This window comes from Eurosta solidaginis, chromosome 1 (genome assembly GCF_040869045.1).
Source record: "Eurosta solidaginis isolate ZX-2024a chromosome 1, ASM4086904v1, whole genome shotgun sequence".
NCBI lineage: Eukaryota > Metazoa > Arthropoda > Insecta > Diptera > Tephritidae > Eurosta > Eurosta solidaginis.
Window position 1 is genome coordinate 356066297 of NC_090319.1, and position 16277 is coordinate 356082573.

At 36.1% G+C, this 16277-nt stretch overlaps 1 protein-coding gene across 8 annotated transcripts in view; it reads right to left on the reverse strand.

The window, feature by feature from the left end:
- The window catches only part of Ptp99A (Protein tyrosine phosphatase 99A), a 272777-nt gene that overhangs the window by 109460 nt on the left and 147040 nt on the right, over nucleotides 1–16277 (reverse strand). For all 8 annotated transcript variants that reach the window (XM_067762743.1, XM_067762742.1, XM_067762737.1 and 5 more), the window contains exons 4-5: nucleotides 11033–11313; nucleotides 6544–6660 (exon numbers count right to left, since the gene is read on the reverse strand). In XM_067762743.1, coding sequence (XP_067618844.1) covers nucleotides 6544–6660; nucleotides 11033–11313 — 398 coding nt within the window. The remainder of the gene's footprint in view (nucleotides 1–6543; nucleotides 6661–11032; nucleotides 11314–16277) is intronic.

Below are 16277 nucleotides of genomic sequence, written 5' to 3' on the forward strand. Positions count from 1 at the left end.
GAAAAAATATCGATGTGTTATCAAAAATAAATATAATTTTTTATCAAAAAATTATCCAAATATTACCGAAAATTTAGCGAAAAGCTATCCATTTATTGAAAAATTATCGAATGTATTTGAAAAAATAACGGTATGTTAGGAAAAAGTTATAGAATTTTAATCGAAAATTTATCGATTTTTCGCTATATTACGACCGCTAAAGAGTGGTTGATATACTCACCGTTTTTAGCGACACCGCTTTGCTGGAAACTACGAACAATTATGGCAGACGATCCGCAAAATTTAATTTTGCATTTTTACATTTTTTGTTTGTAGCTTCTATATAAAATTGTGGATAAGACAAGTGTGATATCTTCTGCACAGATTTCAAAATTACAAACAGAATGGATCACGTAATTTTTAAAGTGATTACCGTGACCTCATCCTGTATCTCCTTCTGTCACCCGCTGTGTTCGTCGCCATACTGAACATCCTGTCAAAATGCTGGCTAAAAAGCGGTTGGAAAAAACGTTGATTAGCGAGTTTGTACCGTCATGCCGGCCGCACTATTTACTGGTCCGTCGCTATTTTACACTACCGATATGTAACGACAGTTTTATATCGCATCGGAAACCAAGCCTTTACTGTTTTGTTATAGGCAGGTTAGTTATTTCTTACCGAAAAGCTGTCGATTTAATATCAAAAAGTTATAGATTTGGTATCGAAAACGTATCAATTCCTTGTTGCAGTGATCTCAGCGAATCGATGACACATCTGTAGCCTGTCGATAACTAACAAGCCGATAACAAGACGAAAGATATTCGCTATCGATGATAAGCGGATTACAAAACAATAAATTGTTGTTGTTGCTGGTGTAGTGATAAGGACACTCTCCGAAGGGGAAGGTATGAATTGAGTTTATCAACCCCTTGAATCCCTGTAGCAATAACTTGTCGGTATCTGTTGTTACCGATAAGAAGGCAACGCAGCTCTTTTAAAAAAGGCTGAAAGTATTTTTTTCTGGTAAAGTTATATCTGTTGTAGTTTAACTTCAAGCCCTGGGTATCGTCTAGTTAACTAAAAACATTATTTTTCTAGACGTACGCCCGTATGTTTACTAACCGAACTTGACGAGTACCGGTGTGTTTTTTAAAGGTGGACTCTATACCCCGTCACATTTTCATCAGCCATGTGATATTACGAGCACAGATAATAATAGTCTAGAAAGATCAACAAGTTAATTTTTTTTTAATGAAAATTAATCCTAAACCCCCTGCGATTAGTTACTTTTTAAATATATATTGTTACATTTCAAAGGATATCGCTAAAATAAACGATATTGAGTATATGAAGTTCGTATGAGTTCGGTTCTGAGAAATTTTAAAAACTTTTTTATACTGCTTTAATACGGAGATTCTTTGACTAAATGTTGGAAAAATTGTTTGGTATCTAGGCCAATTGGATCGAAATCAAAGCAATTATGCAAGAGTGATTGGATTTTTTCAAAATGATTTAAGGACTATTTTTTGGGATTTTTTTGCATAATTTTGGAGCTATTTCAGCACTTCATAAACATCTATCTAAACATCAAAACTTACTTTCGAAGGGGCATGGGACCTCATCAGCCTTTTTAAAAGCAATACAGCCGTGACCAGGGCCACGCCCTCCGTCCTGGGAGCAATTTCCTTTTACGAAAATAATTTTGGAGCTATATATTTAGACCAATAATATGTGCCATTTAGTTCACTTATATCGAGGTCCAAACAATTGTGAAAAAGTCAACACTGTCGAACCCCTTTTTCTTCTGCTCCTTGGTAATAGTTTTCTTTAAAACACTTATTTGTTTTAGATTAATGATTTCTTGTTTGTTGGCCACATATTTGGATAAAGTTCTTAGTTATTATGAAAAATTGAACAGCGTCGGCGCTGCTCGCCTCCTCTCTAAATGGGAACATATTTTTCCAAATAGTAGCAACTTCGGACTAATTCGGTTTTGATCAATAATTTCGCGTCATCTATGGATCATTTCTAAAAAAGATTCACTTTCGGAACTATTTGCATTATCATTTGCGAATACATCGGGGTCACATCCTTACTTTTTCGGGATAGCTTTATAAATATTTTTAAGAGAATCTTTCTCAAGTCCCTACGTAGGGAGAAATTTTTTTTGATCATAACAGCCACAATCAAGTGTAATAGTATGCTAAATTCATAGTTCATCGAAGTAAATAAATAACAAAAACACTCGGGTTTACTGTCCTCCCGTAAATGAGTGAATGTTTTTATATAATATCTCGTTGCATTATACAAGACATGCCACTAAATGTAAAGCCCACATTCTATGGCCATGCCATGAGTGGCGTATGATGACGAAACGATATCAGGAAGCTATTGGATAGTTGTTTGAATGGGCCCATTGCCTCCATTGAGCAGTCATCTACGTATTAGATTGATAGGTAAGTTCAACTGTTAAAGGGCGAGTTTTAATATGTAAAATAAGATGTGGCGATGTGAGAGCGCGTTAATTCGACGAAAAAGAATTACGCTCTCTAAGTCTTCATTCATACCTATCTTGAGTTTTCTTCAGAAAATTTATAGGGAACATCTATAACGAAACGCCAAAGAAGAATATATAATAATGAAATAAACGAGTTTTAATCTGAGACGATCATAGTCAAGCTGGTGCGCTGACTAAGTAATTTCATCTGAATGAAAAAATAAGGACTTTACATATCTATCTGCCAATATGGTACAAAGAAGCGCAACGCCCCTCATAGCTTTGAAGTTGTTGAAGTAGTTGTTAGTTCTTTCTTTCCAATCCTGACGGTTTTGAGTGGAGTCCATATGCTTAAAGTTTAACAACAAATTTCTTATATATACCTACCAAGCTGTATAAACTCATTCCTTGTCAAGTTTACATACAAGAAAAGTGAAATGTTTATCAAAGATTTAAGAATATCAAATGCCCCAAATATGTTGACTCGTGTTATTGGCTGAAAAAAGTTTTTTTTTTTTTTGTGCTTAATATAAAATTCTAGTTTCTTTACATCAACTCCTATTTCAACTCATATATTTATCTAAGCAGAGATATCCTTTTCACAAAAACAAAAAGAAAAAAACAAAAAATTGAAGCGAATGGAGTCAACCGATGTTTAGTAGTTGACGTGACATTTTATCCATATTTTTACTAAGTTTATATGCAATTTTTCTTACATCTTCTTTTTTGTTGGTATTAAGTATATTTACCGTTTGTTTGTGTAATCCAAGAACTTTGGCAACTTTTGTATAGATGTTCACACAACGCTAACAGAGATTCTGATAAAAAATTTTATTTTCGCCACACTGGGTGTATCCTAAGCATTTGTGATGATGATTTGAGCTGGGTAATGGGCTATTCGGGTACTGGGCAAAGTAATCGTAATTTAACTTTACTTTTACATACACAGTGAAAACTCCAGTATGGAAAACTTTTATTTGCCTAGTAACGAGCAATGCCCCGTATATTCTTTAAAGAGCCTATCCTGCATATTCTATGTTTTGTTCGAATAGGAAATTTTGTGCATTTGCTGGAAGCGGACTGTTCAGTTTTTCGAAGGTTATTGCTCACTCTGCCTGGATATAAAATCCTATTTAGTTTTTTCTAGATTATTACAGATTTTCCCTGGCAGAAGCGAACCCAATTATTACTTTTCTAGATTTTACTATATGCTTCCTGGATTTAAAACTACATCTATAAGGTGGTTCCAATTTTTCCGAGCTGTTGCTGAGATACAAAGTTCCGTGTAGGTGCAACATGTAGTCTTCTAACTTCATTCCAGATGCTAGCCACATAACTATGTAAGCTGACTAGGTAAAACATGTGGTTTAGGCGGATTATTGGTAAACGGATTTTGTTTTGCGATGCCAAAGCATCACTTTCTTTTCAAGTCTTTTGGTTTACGGGAGATTTGTTTTCTTTTTTGGTATATTCAAAGAAGGTAGTCCTTAAATAGTTATCAAGGCCTTGGCTAAACATGCGTGATTGCGAGCGGCCCAGAAACATTTTTTCAACAGCTTTGTAGATGTCAATAGCTTGGCCCATTTGCAGACTGCACCAACAAAATGGCGAATACTTAGCTTGACTTTTTTGGTCGGGGCAACTTAAATACACTAGACAGAACCTAGTGACAGCACTAGCTGAGGTCGGTCGTATAAAATATGGTGGCATCATGTTCCGTCTTCCACACCGAAGGTCCTGAGTAACAGAAACAATAAAAATTCAGATACGTGCGCTTTCAATTTCAATAAAGTTTTTCTAGGCGTGGTGCCGTATCGGCATTAATTCACCCTGAGTGCATTCTGCCATGAAAATCTCTCAGTGAAAGATCATCTGCCTTGCAGCTGTAGCATTGTCAACCTCACCCACCCGTAGAAATTCCTGTTTCTTTAGCAGCCGAGGTTCTCGCGACCCCACCTTCCTCATGGAAGTAGATGGTGGGGTTGGTATGGCCCAGAAGCTTCAATGTGATCATATAAAATCCTTCCAAGATGGACGATATTATACCTTAATGATGCTTTTAACAGGAACGTACCGGATCTATATCCGCAAAATACCATCGACATTGATAATACTCCCCAAAACCTTCGACGGGTGTCTTATCTCTACAACAGCAACAACAATAACAACGAAAGTCGGAAGAAAGCTAGAGCTAAACCTGCTCTGGCTTGGCCATGTTATACGAATGAAAGATGACGCTCCGGCTAAGAATTTATATTTATTGGGACACGCCTATGGAAGCAGAGGCTTGAAGGATCAGCTGGAAAACAATTTAAACTCTCTTGGTGTGACCAATTGGCGCCAGTTGGCAGAGCGAAGAAGCGACTTGCGCGCCTTGTTGGATAGTCATAACCTTTTAAGCGGTTAAGCGCCAATTATGTCAGTAAATAATCGAAAAACAGCGAAACACAAGATAGGAATACAATTATATCGATATGAGCCACTAATTATATCCTTATGAACCTGAGTAGAGTAAAAAAAAAAACTCGGTTGCGTTATCCGACTATCTGGGTATCATCAGCACTAACAAATATCCAGTGAAAATTGTTGTGTGAGTAATAGTAGTAAGTATGTAAGTGCATTTGTTTGTGCATGTCCTAAAAATGTTTGACAGTGCTATTTTTCAAGTATCAAAATATATGTATTTAGGTACGGACTTATGGCGGTACGAATGTTTTATTCTTTCGCCGAACGTTTTGCAGTGTGTAGCCCAGAGGACGGTTCTTATTCGAACTTTCAGTACTAACACCTAAGTACTTTACAATTTTTAAAGCTTTTTAAGTATTTTGCATTTAAAATACAGGTAAATTCCAAAACATAGCTACAATTTTCTACTACATACTATAAAAAATTGGGCTTAAGCGTTCAAGATAATATAAAATCAAACCTAAAAAAGCTTTCATGAAAACTTTGACCTTTTTTGCGAAGTCGACCATTTAAAACTCAGTCAGTCAAAAGTTATTGACGCCATGTAGGTTCAATGTTAGTACCCGATTAACTCAGATTATGGCAGCTCAGTAAGACCGTTTATGGCGCTGTCAGAGCGAAGCAACTCAACAAATGCGTTTATGTACATATTCGAGCTTAATTTCGATTGATCCCAGTTAGCACGATACAACCATTGTAGGAGCGTTCCATTTATTTATCTAGTCTGGCTCACGATCAATTCTCATTGGAAAGATCTGGAAATTGTTGAAAATAAGAATTGTACCCAAAAATTGAAGATATTGATAGAATATTTACATTTAAATAGTTTCGCACGTAAACAAACTATTTATTTTCCTTACATTTTCTTCGCATTGTTTACCCTTTCAGTGTTTATGCTTTTAAATATGGCGAAATCTTTTATGTATACACGTATGTACACACATTGTTTTCAGTGTTACCATGGCTCAACTATATAGCTGGCTAATCTCACCAGCTGATTTTATTTTTTTCATTTCACTGGAGTAGGGATTGTCAGAAGGAGATGGCAAACTCAAAATGAAACCAACAAATTAACAACATTTTCTTACTACACACAAAAGCTGCTAAGTTTTATGTTTTCATTCTATTGAATTCGTCTAACACGCTGATTTTGACAATCTGAATAAAGGTATGTTGTTGCTGTAGAGATGAGTCAACCATTTAGTTGAGCCATGCGTGCTACTAACTCAAAAGTGGTTAGCTGTCAAAAAATCTACTAAAGAATACGAAACAAACAGAACTGATATATGTATCAGAAATTGAACAAGATAGATATCAGGATCACAACGTTGTTGTTGCATTTGAATGTTAAATTTCTATGCGTATCTGGTTCACGCATCATTGGAACGTAACTTATATGAATATGCAAATATTACCGAATATTTATGAAACCGAAAGCGATATGGAACTTTCGATAGTGATCTAATAAGTAAATACTAACACATATATCTACTACAATAAACGATGAACTGCCAACTTTGTTATTTATCGGAATGCAAAGTATTTTCATCATTTGCTATTATTTTCGTTTTCTACTTTTTATTTTTGTTTTGAAAACTTACCTTTCTAGTTTCCGAGAATTTTCCCAGCACTATCTTTTTTGGATTTATTATGCTTAGGGTGGCAGCTGCAACTTTGACTTCATATTCTGTATGTGTCGTTAGATTTTGTAAAATCATCTGAAAAAAGTGATAGAGTGCTATGATTAAAAATCAGAAAATATGTGAAAATGGAAGCAATTTAAGAGGTACTAAATGAGCAGGTCACTGTTGGCGTGTGGTTTTGTTTTATCTGCGGCAGAATGTTTGCACAATCTATGTATAAGAATGCACCATCGTGCGTAAAAATAAAAATGTGCTTACATTTTCAACTACAATGATAAAATCTAATATATTTCAAGACCACCATCTGCTAGTCAAGTGGTTAGAGCCTCACCCATGCTAGATGAACCTTAATACTGAAGTGATTTATATGTAGCTACAATTAACAGACATGGCTCTGATGAGGAAGGATTTAGAGAGCAGAGGACTGGACATAAATAAATAAATGCAAGGAGCGATACTCTCCAAAGGTATATGAAATCGTTCGTAAGACTATTTTCTATCTGAAGGTGATGGCACCCGAGCTACCTAGCACGTTTCATCTCCGAGGAAAATTAGGCCGAGCTTCTCTTCCAAGTCCCTTCAGAAAATAAATAGGAATTGCTAAAACAAAGCTCGCCAGTATTTGAATAGTTAGCTGGATCACCCACAAGAGTTCCTTTTAATCAACTGGACAAAGTGGGCTATCAAAGTTGTTGCCGAATCATGCAACTTTGCCAAAGAAGTAACCAGTAGTAACGCTTACAACTTTTCGATTGTCATGTAAGGCAGATGTAACCAACTCTATCTTCATTGCGGCCATCAAATGATATTGCACAGTAGCTTATATGACTTGGGTGACACCAAAGTATAGCTAACTCGTCTCTAGCTTCTTTTTTCCTGTGGGGTGTTCCTCTTAAAGTTTTCCTCTAAATTCATGGAAGACGTCATACTTTTTTGATGCCCACTCCGAACAGCATCTGTGAGGCGAATGAGCTTACATTGGGAAGCTTTTAATGGGAGAAATACATTCGGTGTGCTTTTTTTATTTTAAATTTTCGATGTTGCTTTGCCCGGGAATTAAACCCAAGGCGTTTTGCTAGGCGGAGTACGCTACCACATCACATCATTTGAATTGATCAGATTAATACTCGGCAGAAAACTTTATCAAAGCTGCTTTAATCCTTCTGGGAGTAGTTTCTTTAATATTTGATATCAGTGAACAAAAAAAAAAAAAAAAAAACAATTAGCATAAAGCTTAATAACTCGAAATATCCAACATATCATAATGCAGCCATTTTAAAAGAAGGAGCCGCAGAGCAAATGTTGGGCACATTTTTAATTGGCGGTTTTCGCAATTTGTAATAAAGCGTGCCTACGGATCATAAGGATGACTTTTATTCCGCAACCTTCTCATTTAGTCGCATGACATGACCTAGTCTGCGAACCCGTTGGCCTTTTATTCCATGTCCCAATCAGTAGAAAACCCGCACATTTTATCTTTACTTTATTTTATTAAAAGATGTTCTACAGAAATTTTCCCTGAAATACTTCAGTGGTATGGTGTATTCTGACTGTGATTATGATCGCTAAGATATTCGACATTTTATCAAGAAATAAGCAGCAGTGTTTCCTCGTTATTAGTGATAATGTTAAATATAGCAACCCTCTCAAGGGATTGCCAGCGCAATATATAGCTTCTCCAACCCAATCGTCAACCTCACCTAGCGAATCCTGTTTCATTAACAGCCGAGGATATGGCGACACCGAATTGCTGATGAATCTAGGGTGTGGGATGGCAGAATGGCCCAGAAAATTGCATGTGGTCATACCAAGTCGTTCCCAGGATGGTCGGGCTAGTACCTTTATAGTGCTTGTTACCGGAACGTACCGTATCAGCATCCGGCAAAGGACCATCAACATCGATAACACGCTTCAAAGCCTTCGGGGAGTTTCCTTATGGCTACAACAACAACAACAGCATGTTAAATATTTCACTTGAAAGCTTTCTTACAGCGAATAAGGGAGGCACTAACTCAAAGCGGCAGCTTTTTGAATTTTAATAAATTCATCAAAGGCTGCGACTATTTCAGAACAACCAAAACAAGAGAGGGCGATTGAAATTTTGTTTTGTCTTTTCGTTAATATAACAACAACAAAATTGTCAATTGGTAGCACAGCACAATGTTATAAGTATCAGTTCAAAGCACTGTGAGGGGAGAGATTTAGAATTAGAATTAGTACAATTTCATAACGCAATAATTCCACGCCGGTTCGGAACTAATGCGATTCGATGCAGGGTTTCTATTTGCACCAGACTTTTCATAAATCTTTTCAGATATTATTCCAGTTATGAAGATTCTCGAACTCCTCGAACTTAAAACTTCCTTCTTGCATCGGGATAGCAATAAGTATTACCGTAGACGGCACCTATCCTTTCCTTATATATTTTGCAATAATGACATCCAAAATTTTATAAGAGGGCTTTTGTGTGGTAGTGTGGTAATTGCCTTTGGCGAGCCGTTGAAAGTCAACAGCAAGCAGAGCAGGTCCCTTGCAGCTCTAAGATTTAGTCATTGATTTTCAAAAGGCTAGCCAAACAGGATAAGAAGGCACGTTCGTTCGGGGAGTACAAAAATCTCGACTGATTGACTGAAGAGACATAGAATAACGACCAGTGGGTTTTCCATAAAGGACCTAAGCAAAGAATGTACCATTCAAATAACCATTTCAGAGCAATGTGTTACAGGGATAGATTTCTGCTATCAGAAAGCTTTGTAGTATATTGGGGAAGAAATTGTGGGGAAAATGTATTTCATCTTTAGGTTGCGATAATAAAATTTAGTTATTCGTTTCGTTAAATTTCAAACTGGTAGTAAGCATAGGACGATCTCTGCAGGAGATGGCTGTCACATAGACAAAGAAGGAAGCTGCATAGCAGATGGGCTCGCAAAGGAAGGTCCGACTAGCTTCACAAAGATATGAATGGGGATTTCATCAAATAAGAGTGTTATGGCGCGGAGCACAGCTTGTTGGAAAGCTATTCAAATACAGGGAAAATATGATCAGAAATATTTTTAAAATATACATTTCGCTGCTATCGTCAAATTTACGAGACCCTACTTTAAAGAAAGGAATGTGGAAGAGCTGTGTATTGAATGCCGTCGCATATAGCAACAATGGAGACACTGAAAAAAAGAACAATAATGCACCTATTCTGTGATACTTTGCAAGATAAGAAGCCTTAGCTTAATAATTGTTTAAGAAAGTTTGCGCATCACAGTTTTAGGCGCATCACTCGAAGCCTGTGCCGTAAACGTCCGAATCAGATTGGTAAAGATTAAGAAAAGACGAGAGTTGCGAAGATCAGAAGTTGTATCGAAGATCAGGTATTACAATCTTAGCATAACAAAGTGGCTCTTATTATTAAAACAGAGGATGAAGACTAATGACGGGTATTCAGACTGCACATAGCCTTTTGGGTTCATATGCTCTCAAACTAGGCCTAGCCCCTTATAGCAGATGTTGGAAGGGCAATTTGGAGGACTAAACGATTAATCATGTTTTGCCCTGCGCTCGCCAGGTGAAGACTCCAGCTATTAGGAGTGATACAGCTATCATATCTAGAAGTCTTAGATAGCTTCTAGTATTTGCCAAGGCGACAGAGTTACTAATAACATAGGCCCTAGATTTTAATAGGGGTTTGGACGTTAGACAAACTTGTGGGAGCACCTTGAACACATTCTGTCTATGTCGTGACCTCACCGGCCAGTTCAACCCAACCTAGTGCATATATGTATAATTGAATGTATTATAGCTGACTTTCATTAGACGCCAGCGGGTTGGGGGGCTTAGAATATATCCGCGGCAGGGGGTTGTGTAGCGCAGCCCTTTCAAGAGAATGCCAACGCAATGTATAGCTTTTCCAACCCAATTATCAACCTCACCTACCTATGCCGAATCCTGTTTATTAAACAGGGGCGGGAGGGTGAGATGACCTCGAAAGTTTCATGTGGACATACTAAATTGCTCCCGTGATGGTCGGGCTAGTATCTATCTTAATGGTGCTTGTTACCGGAACGTATTGCCTCTGCATCCAGCGAAGGAACATCAACATCGACAACATTCCCCGAAACCTGCGAGAAGTGTACTTATCGCTACAACAACAACAACATCAGTTGGAATTTGTTTAAATTTCAGAGGCAGAAGTCAAAAGAATTTTTTGCCAGAATGCCAGATACAAGCATTTATGAGACACAAGTTCTTTGAACATTGTTTTGGCTACAAAATACAAACAAAATTAACTTTCACTTAATACTTCAATTTAATCAGCTTTCTATTTAACTTAAATTTGTAGCTCTTATTCTTTGAAAAAATAAACAAGAAAAAAGAGTACTTTCCAAAACCATAACCACACTGTCATCACTTATTTTCATTAACCGCACTTAACTATCCGGCTCTATTGACTTACCGCCGTTTCCAACTCCTTTGCCGATGCATTAATGCGTATGTCACGATGTGAATCTTGGCCCACCACACGCGTTTTAATTATATAAAAATCGATTGTATTGTAAAACTCGTGCGGTCGCCGCCAGCGTAATGCGATGGCGTCCTGCGAATGACACGTTAAGTTGACCACATATGGGGAGCTGGGCCCGGCCACATCGGTACGTTGCACAATTTGATCGGAGGGATTTCCTTCGTTTTTCATGGTAAAAGCTTGAACGATGACACGATAGTCAGTAAAAGGTTCTGTAAATAAACGAAAAAAAAAGACTTTAAATTAAATAATTACAATAAAAGGAGAATACAAACAAGAAACAAAAAAGTCAATATTAAAAGGATATTGAAATATTTTCATTGATTTTCAATTTGGTCTGTAGAACGCAAGGACAGAGATTTACATATGCAAGTATGTATTATTTCATTAATAAATTATCATCATCATTAGTTGGCGCTCAAGCTGGTCACACCAGCATCCCTACTTCGCCTACGCGGGCTGTTGGTTACGGCTTCTCACTCGCTACATAGCAATACGAAGACGTATTTCCTCCACAACTTAACCATACGCTGTTAGTCAGTTACCAAGCCACCATAATAATTTCTGCAGAAAATTGCCCCGGGTCTTGAAACCTACCATCATCCGCCGGATTTTAAGGCAGCGTTTGCGCGAATTATTCCCATCAATTATTCCCATCAGCGAGCATCTGAAGGTGCTTCCATTCTTTTAATAGCCTTTTTCCGGGTTCGCTTGGTGTCTTTGTTGTTCACAGTACTACGCGGAAACATTGCCAGCTCGAAGGCGGATTTCGATTAGTAAGTGTGAGATCAAGTGAAGTAATAATCAGCTGCTTGTATCGGTAGAAGCTATTTAATGGAAAACTTTCCTTGCATCCTTAGATTTGATAGCCTGCGCACACCCGTAGCACTGATGATATGCCTGTCATTAATCACCAGGTGATCGCTTTGATTTCGTGTTCTTCGATCAGAGACAGCCAAATAACCTAGTACTGTAATCACTCATGTTTCTAGCAGCAGCGAACGTAATTAACCTCAACCCCCTGGCGTTAAATTTTCTAAGAATAATTGTGATGTCATTGTGGCCGTAGTCATCGTATTGTAACGAATTTACTGGCAAATCCTCTTATTTGCAATCTTCTGCTAACGTTCGTATCGCTAAACTGTTGAATAAATAACTCCAATATTGAATAATGGAAAAATGGCCTTTATTAAAGTACTTCACAATAATACTTATACTTTTCAACTAGCTTGCTTAATAACTAAACTGACTGATAGCTTAAATGAAACTCTACTATTGCCCGACAGAATGCGCGCTTAATCAAAAACTGATTATAGCGCCTCTACCGCTGGTGCTTTTATACTCTGTGATTTCCTCGTGGCATCTTCTAGGCGCTTCCAGAATTTACTTAGTTACCGCCATATAATTATAACTACAGATGCACGTATATAGCTTCTCATATGCGTGTATTTGTGAGCGACACTTCAACAATAACAATTGCATACTTTTGGGAGCATCTCAGATAAGATATCTGCATGTGTTGATGCATCTCTGCTGCGTGTATGTACATATGTGTAGACAAAATGTTTTATTCGTTTATGTAGATACAAGTGACTGCCTGCTTTATTGTTCTTGTGACTTCATTTACTTAGCATCAGACTAGGGATGTGAGTATCACTTAGTGTCACTCATATTCGTCACAGTATGTTCGCTATAGTTTCTTTTAAATAGATTCCTTATACATGTCAGCTGAACAATATATTGGCGTATAGGCATTGAAAACCTTGTTTAACGCGGATTATGGCGAGATGATATTTTCCATCACAAAACCAACATCTCCACCCCGAACATGGTTCTATTGTAAGGGACACTGCAGTACACGTGGCAAGATCTTATTGATTTTTGCCTTGAATCGTTCATTGTACTAGGCGAAAACGCCCCAGAAATAATTCGAACGGTTCAGGTATATGCCTTAAATCTTAATTATTGGTCTTTAAAAAAAAAACAGAGATCTCATACGAGGCCTGAGCCGTAAGTGAAAAAGCGAAAAAAATTATGAATAAACATATTCCACTGGGAAAGCTCTTTTTTGCGCACAAATATCGGCTGCTAACCGTGTTAGTAGAGTTGGGTCGTTTCGTTCTTAACTTGTTCAATTGACCTTGTCTCTCAACTGAACAAGTGAACTAGATCTTCGATTTCGGTTCTATTTGTTCTTCTAGTTCGTTTTATTTAATGTTATTCTTTCTCTCTTCTCGTACGCGAATATTGTAAATTTATACATACATACATACGTAGAAATTCACAGTGAATGCGATGATGCCACCTACACTAAAAATATACATACACAAAGCATTGCTGCATACACGCCCCCAAGGACTCAACCTATTCTAATAGAAAAGTCGTAACTTAAAAGATGTGGTAAAAAGGACGTATCTCAGATATTCTGTTAATAAGGATGTATCTCAACCAGATCTGTTAAATAATAATTATTAATGGCAATGATAACCCGTTAAATTGATTATTTTCTTGAAAAGCCATTTAATGATTACTCGCCATTATTTTCTATTTTTAATGATTACTTTCTAATTGATTAAAACAAAAATCCAAAAAAAAAAAAAAAATTACGATTTTTTACGATTGTTTTTAAAAATAATCAAAAATCAATATAATATATGTATATATATGGGGTATTCCATCCCATTTCGACCAATTTTGAACCCAACCCTTTAGAATTGGCTGAAAGTTCTTCTTCTTTTTCTAGTTTACGAAAGACGTTTTTCAGAATTTTTTCAAATTTTTTCATCCAACTCAAAAAAAGTTATGAATTTAAAAAAAAAAACGTTGTTTTTTCCAAATGCTATAACCTTTTCAAAAATTGACAGTTTGGGATATTTTTTTTTTTTTAAATATGATTTTAAATGTACTTTTCGGAAAAAATACAAAAAAAATTTTAAAGTTTTTTTTTCAATTAAATAAAAAAAAAAATTCTCGGCCCACTCCGGGATTAGTGGGGATGATTGCAGAATTGATAGAAGTTTTTTATGAGAAAAAAAACGGGCGAAATTCGAAAAATCTCGAAAAACTGAAAAATTACAAAAAAAAAACTTTAAAAATTTTTTTTGAATTTTTTCCGAAAAGTACATTTAAAAACAAATTAAAAAAAAAAAGATCCCAAACGGTCAATTTTTGAAAAAGTTATAAAGCATTTTGAAAACAAAAACGGTGTTTTTTTTAAAATTCATAACTTTTTTTGAGTTGGATGAAAAAATTTGAAAAACTTCTGAAAAACGTCTTTCGCAAGCTAGAAAAAGAAGAAAAACTTTCATCCAATTCTAAATGGGTCGGGTTCAAAATTGGTCGAAATGGGATGGAATACCCCATATATAAACCTTTTTTAAATATTTTTTTTATTTCTCAAGGGCTTTTTTTATTAATTTATATATATATATATATATATATATATATATATATATTCTTGGAAAATATTCAACCTTGTTGAAAAATTAATAAAAAAAGCCATTGAAAAATAAAAAAATATTTAAAAAAGGTTTATATATATATATATATATATACTAGCAGACCCGGCAGACGTTGTTCTGCTCTAAATTTGGCCTAGATGCATACATTTTAATAATCTTTTTCCGTCTAACTCTACCCTCCCCCATCTACACTTTTTCCTAATCCTTTTATTCACTCCTCCCTCCGTCTTTTTCGCTTGATCTATCTCCATTTTCGTCTCTTTCTATCTCTTTCTCAGTCTCCTCCTTCTCACTTTTCTCTTCTTTCAAGTTCTTCTCATTCTTCTTCATCCCTCATTGCTTGTCCCAGAGGGTGGTATGTATTTTGTTCTAGTCCCAGTACCAGTCCCACTCCCAGTCTCAGTCCCAGTTCGTTTACGGTCTACTTCCCGGAAAAAGGGTCGTAAATATTAATATAGGCAAATTTATATACCAAATTTCAGGCTAATCCCATAGGACGTATGTAAATGTTTGTGGGTATTATTAATTCATGTCCTTACTTCGGATTCGAATGCATATTTATCAGTTTTGCTACGTTGATGCGACTAAATCGAATATCACAATGAAAATTACTTTAGAGCTCTCAGCAACGGCTTTCATTTGATATCCATATTACCCACACATTCTAGGGGTACCGGGTCCATTTTTGGGCCTATATCTCTAGACCCTGTACGTCGATCACAATCAAAGCTATGTAATAACCACCGCGTGAGGTATACGCAACTTGTGTGAAAGTTTGACCAAAATCGACCGACGCATCTCTTCAAACACCGGCGACCAACTAACACACATTTTAGCCTTTCTTTTTATATTTATAGATTTTCATTTTTATTTTTCACACTTCACGATAATATTAAAACGAAATGCAGATATTCGTTGATTTTGAAATTCGGCTTAAAAATTGCACATGGAACAACTAAAGAGTCTCCTGAATTAAAAAAAATGTCTTAGTACCTCTAAGCCGCGGGCCCCCTCAGAAACCCCGGGCCCGGGGTAATCCACTCATTCCCTTCCCCGGGCCTGGTGATGTGCTATACTTGATATCATTCGCTATAATATTTTTTATTGATAAGCACTTTGTTTAATTAAACACCAACCAATTACACGGAAGTACCACCTGAAAATATGAGTGCCGGTGCGTATACGTAACATTTTATTAATACATATAAACATCTAAAAAAAATTGCAATAAAATAATATTGCGACTATAACCTATCCTATATTTCAAGTTAGATCAAGCTACACACGAGGTGCAAAACAAATTCAAAACCGGTTCAGTAGTTTAGGAGTCCATCGCGGACAAACATTGTGACACGTGATTTTTATATATAAAGATATTCTTGGAAAATATCCAACCATGTTGAAAAATTAATAAAAAAAAGCCTTTTTTGATTACTTTTGATTATTTTTGATTTTTTTCAATAATCGTAAAAAATCATGGTTTTTTATTATTTTTTTCTTATGGTAATCAACTAGTAATTGCTGTTTTCGGAAAATAATTGAAATGATCATTGGCCATTAAAATAGGCATCTAATTAATTGATTACTAATGTTAATTCAAATTTAACAGGTCTGGTTAGAAAGATTGTAGTAGAAACAAAAATTTTTGTACAGAAGAGCTATAAAATAAATTTAGTTTAATTTCTTTTAGCAATTCGTTAACAACTTAAAATGCT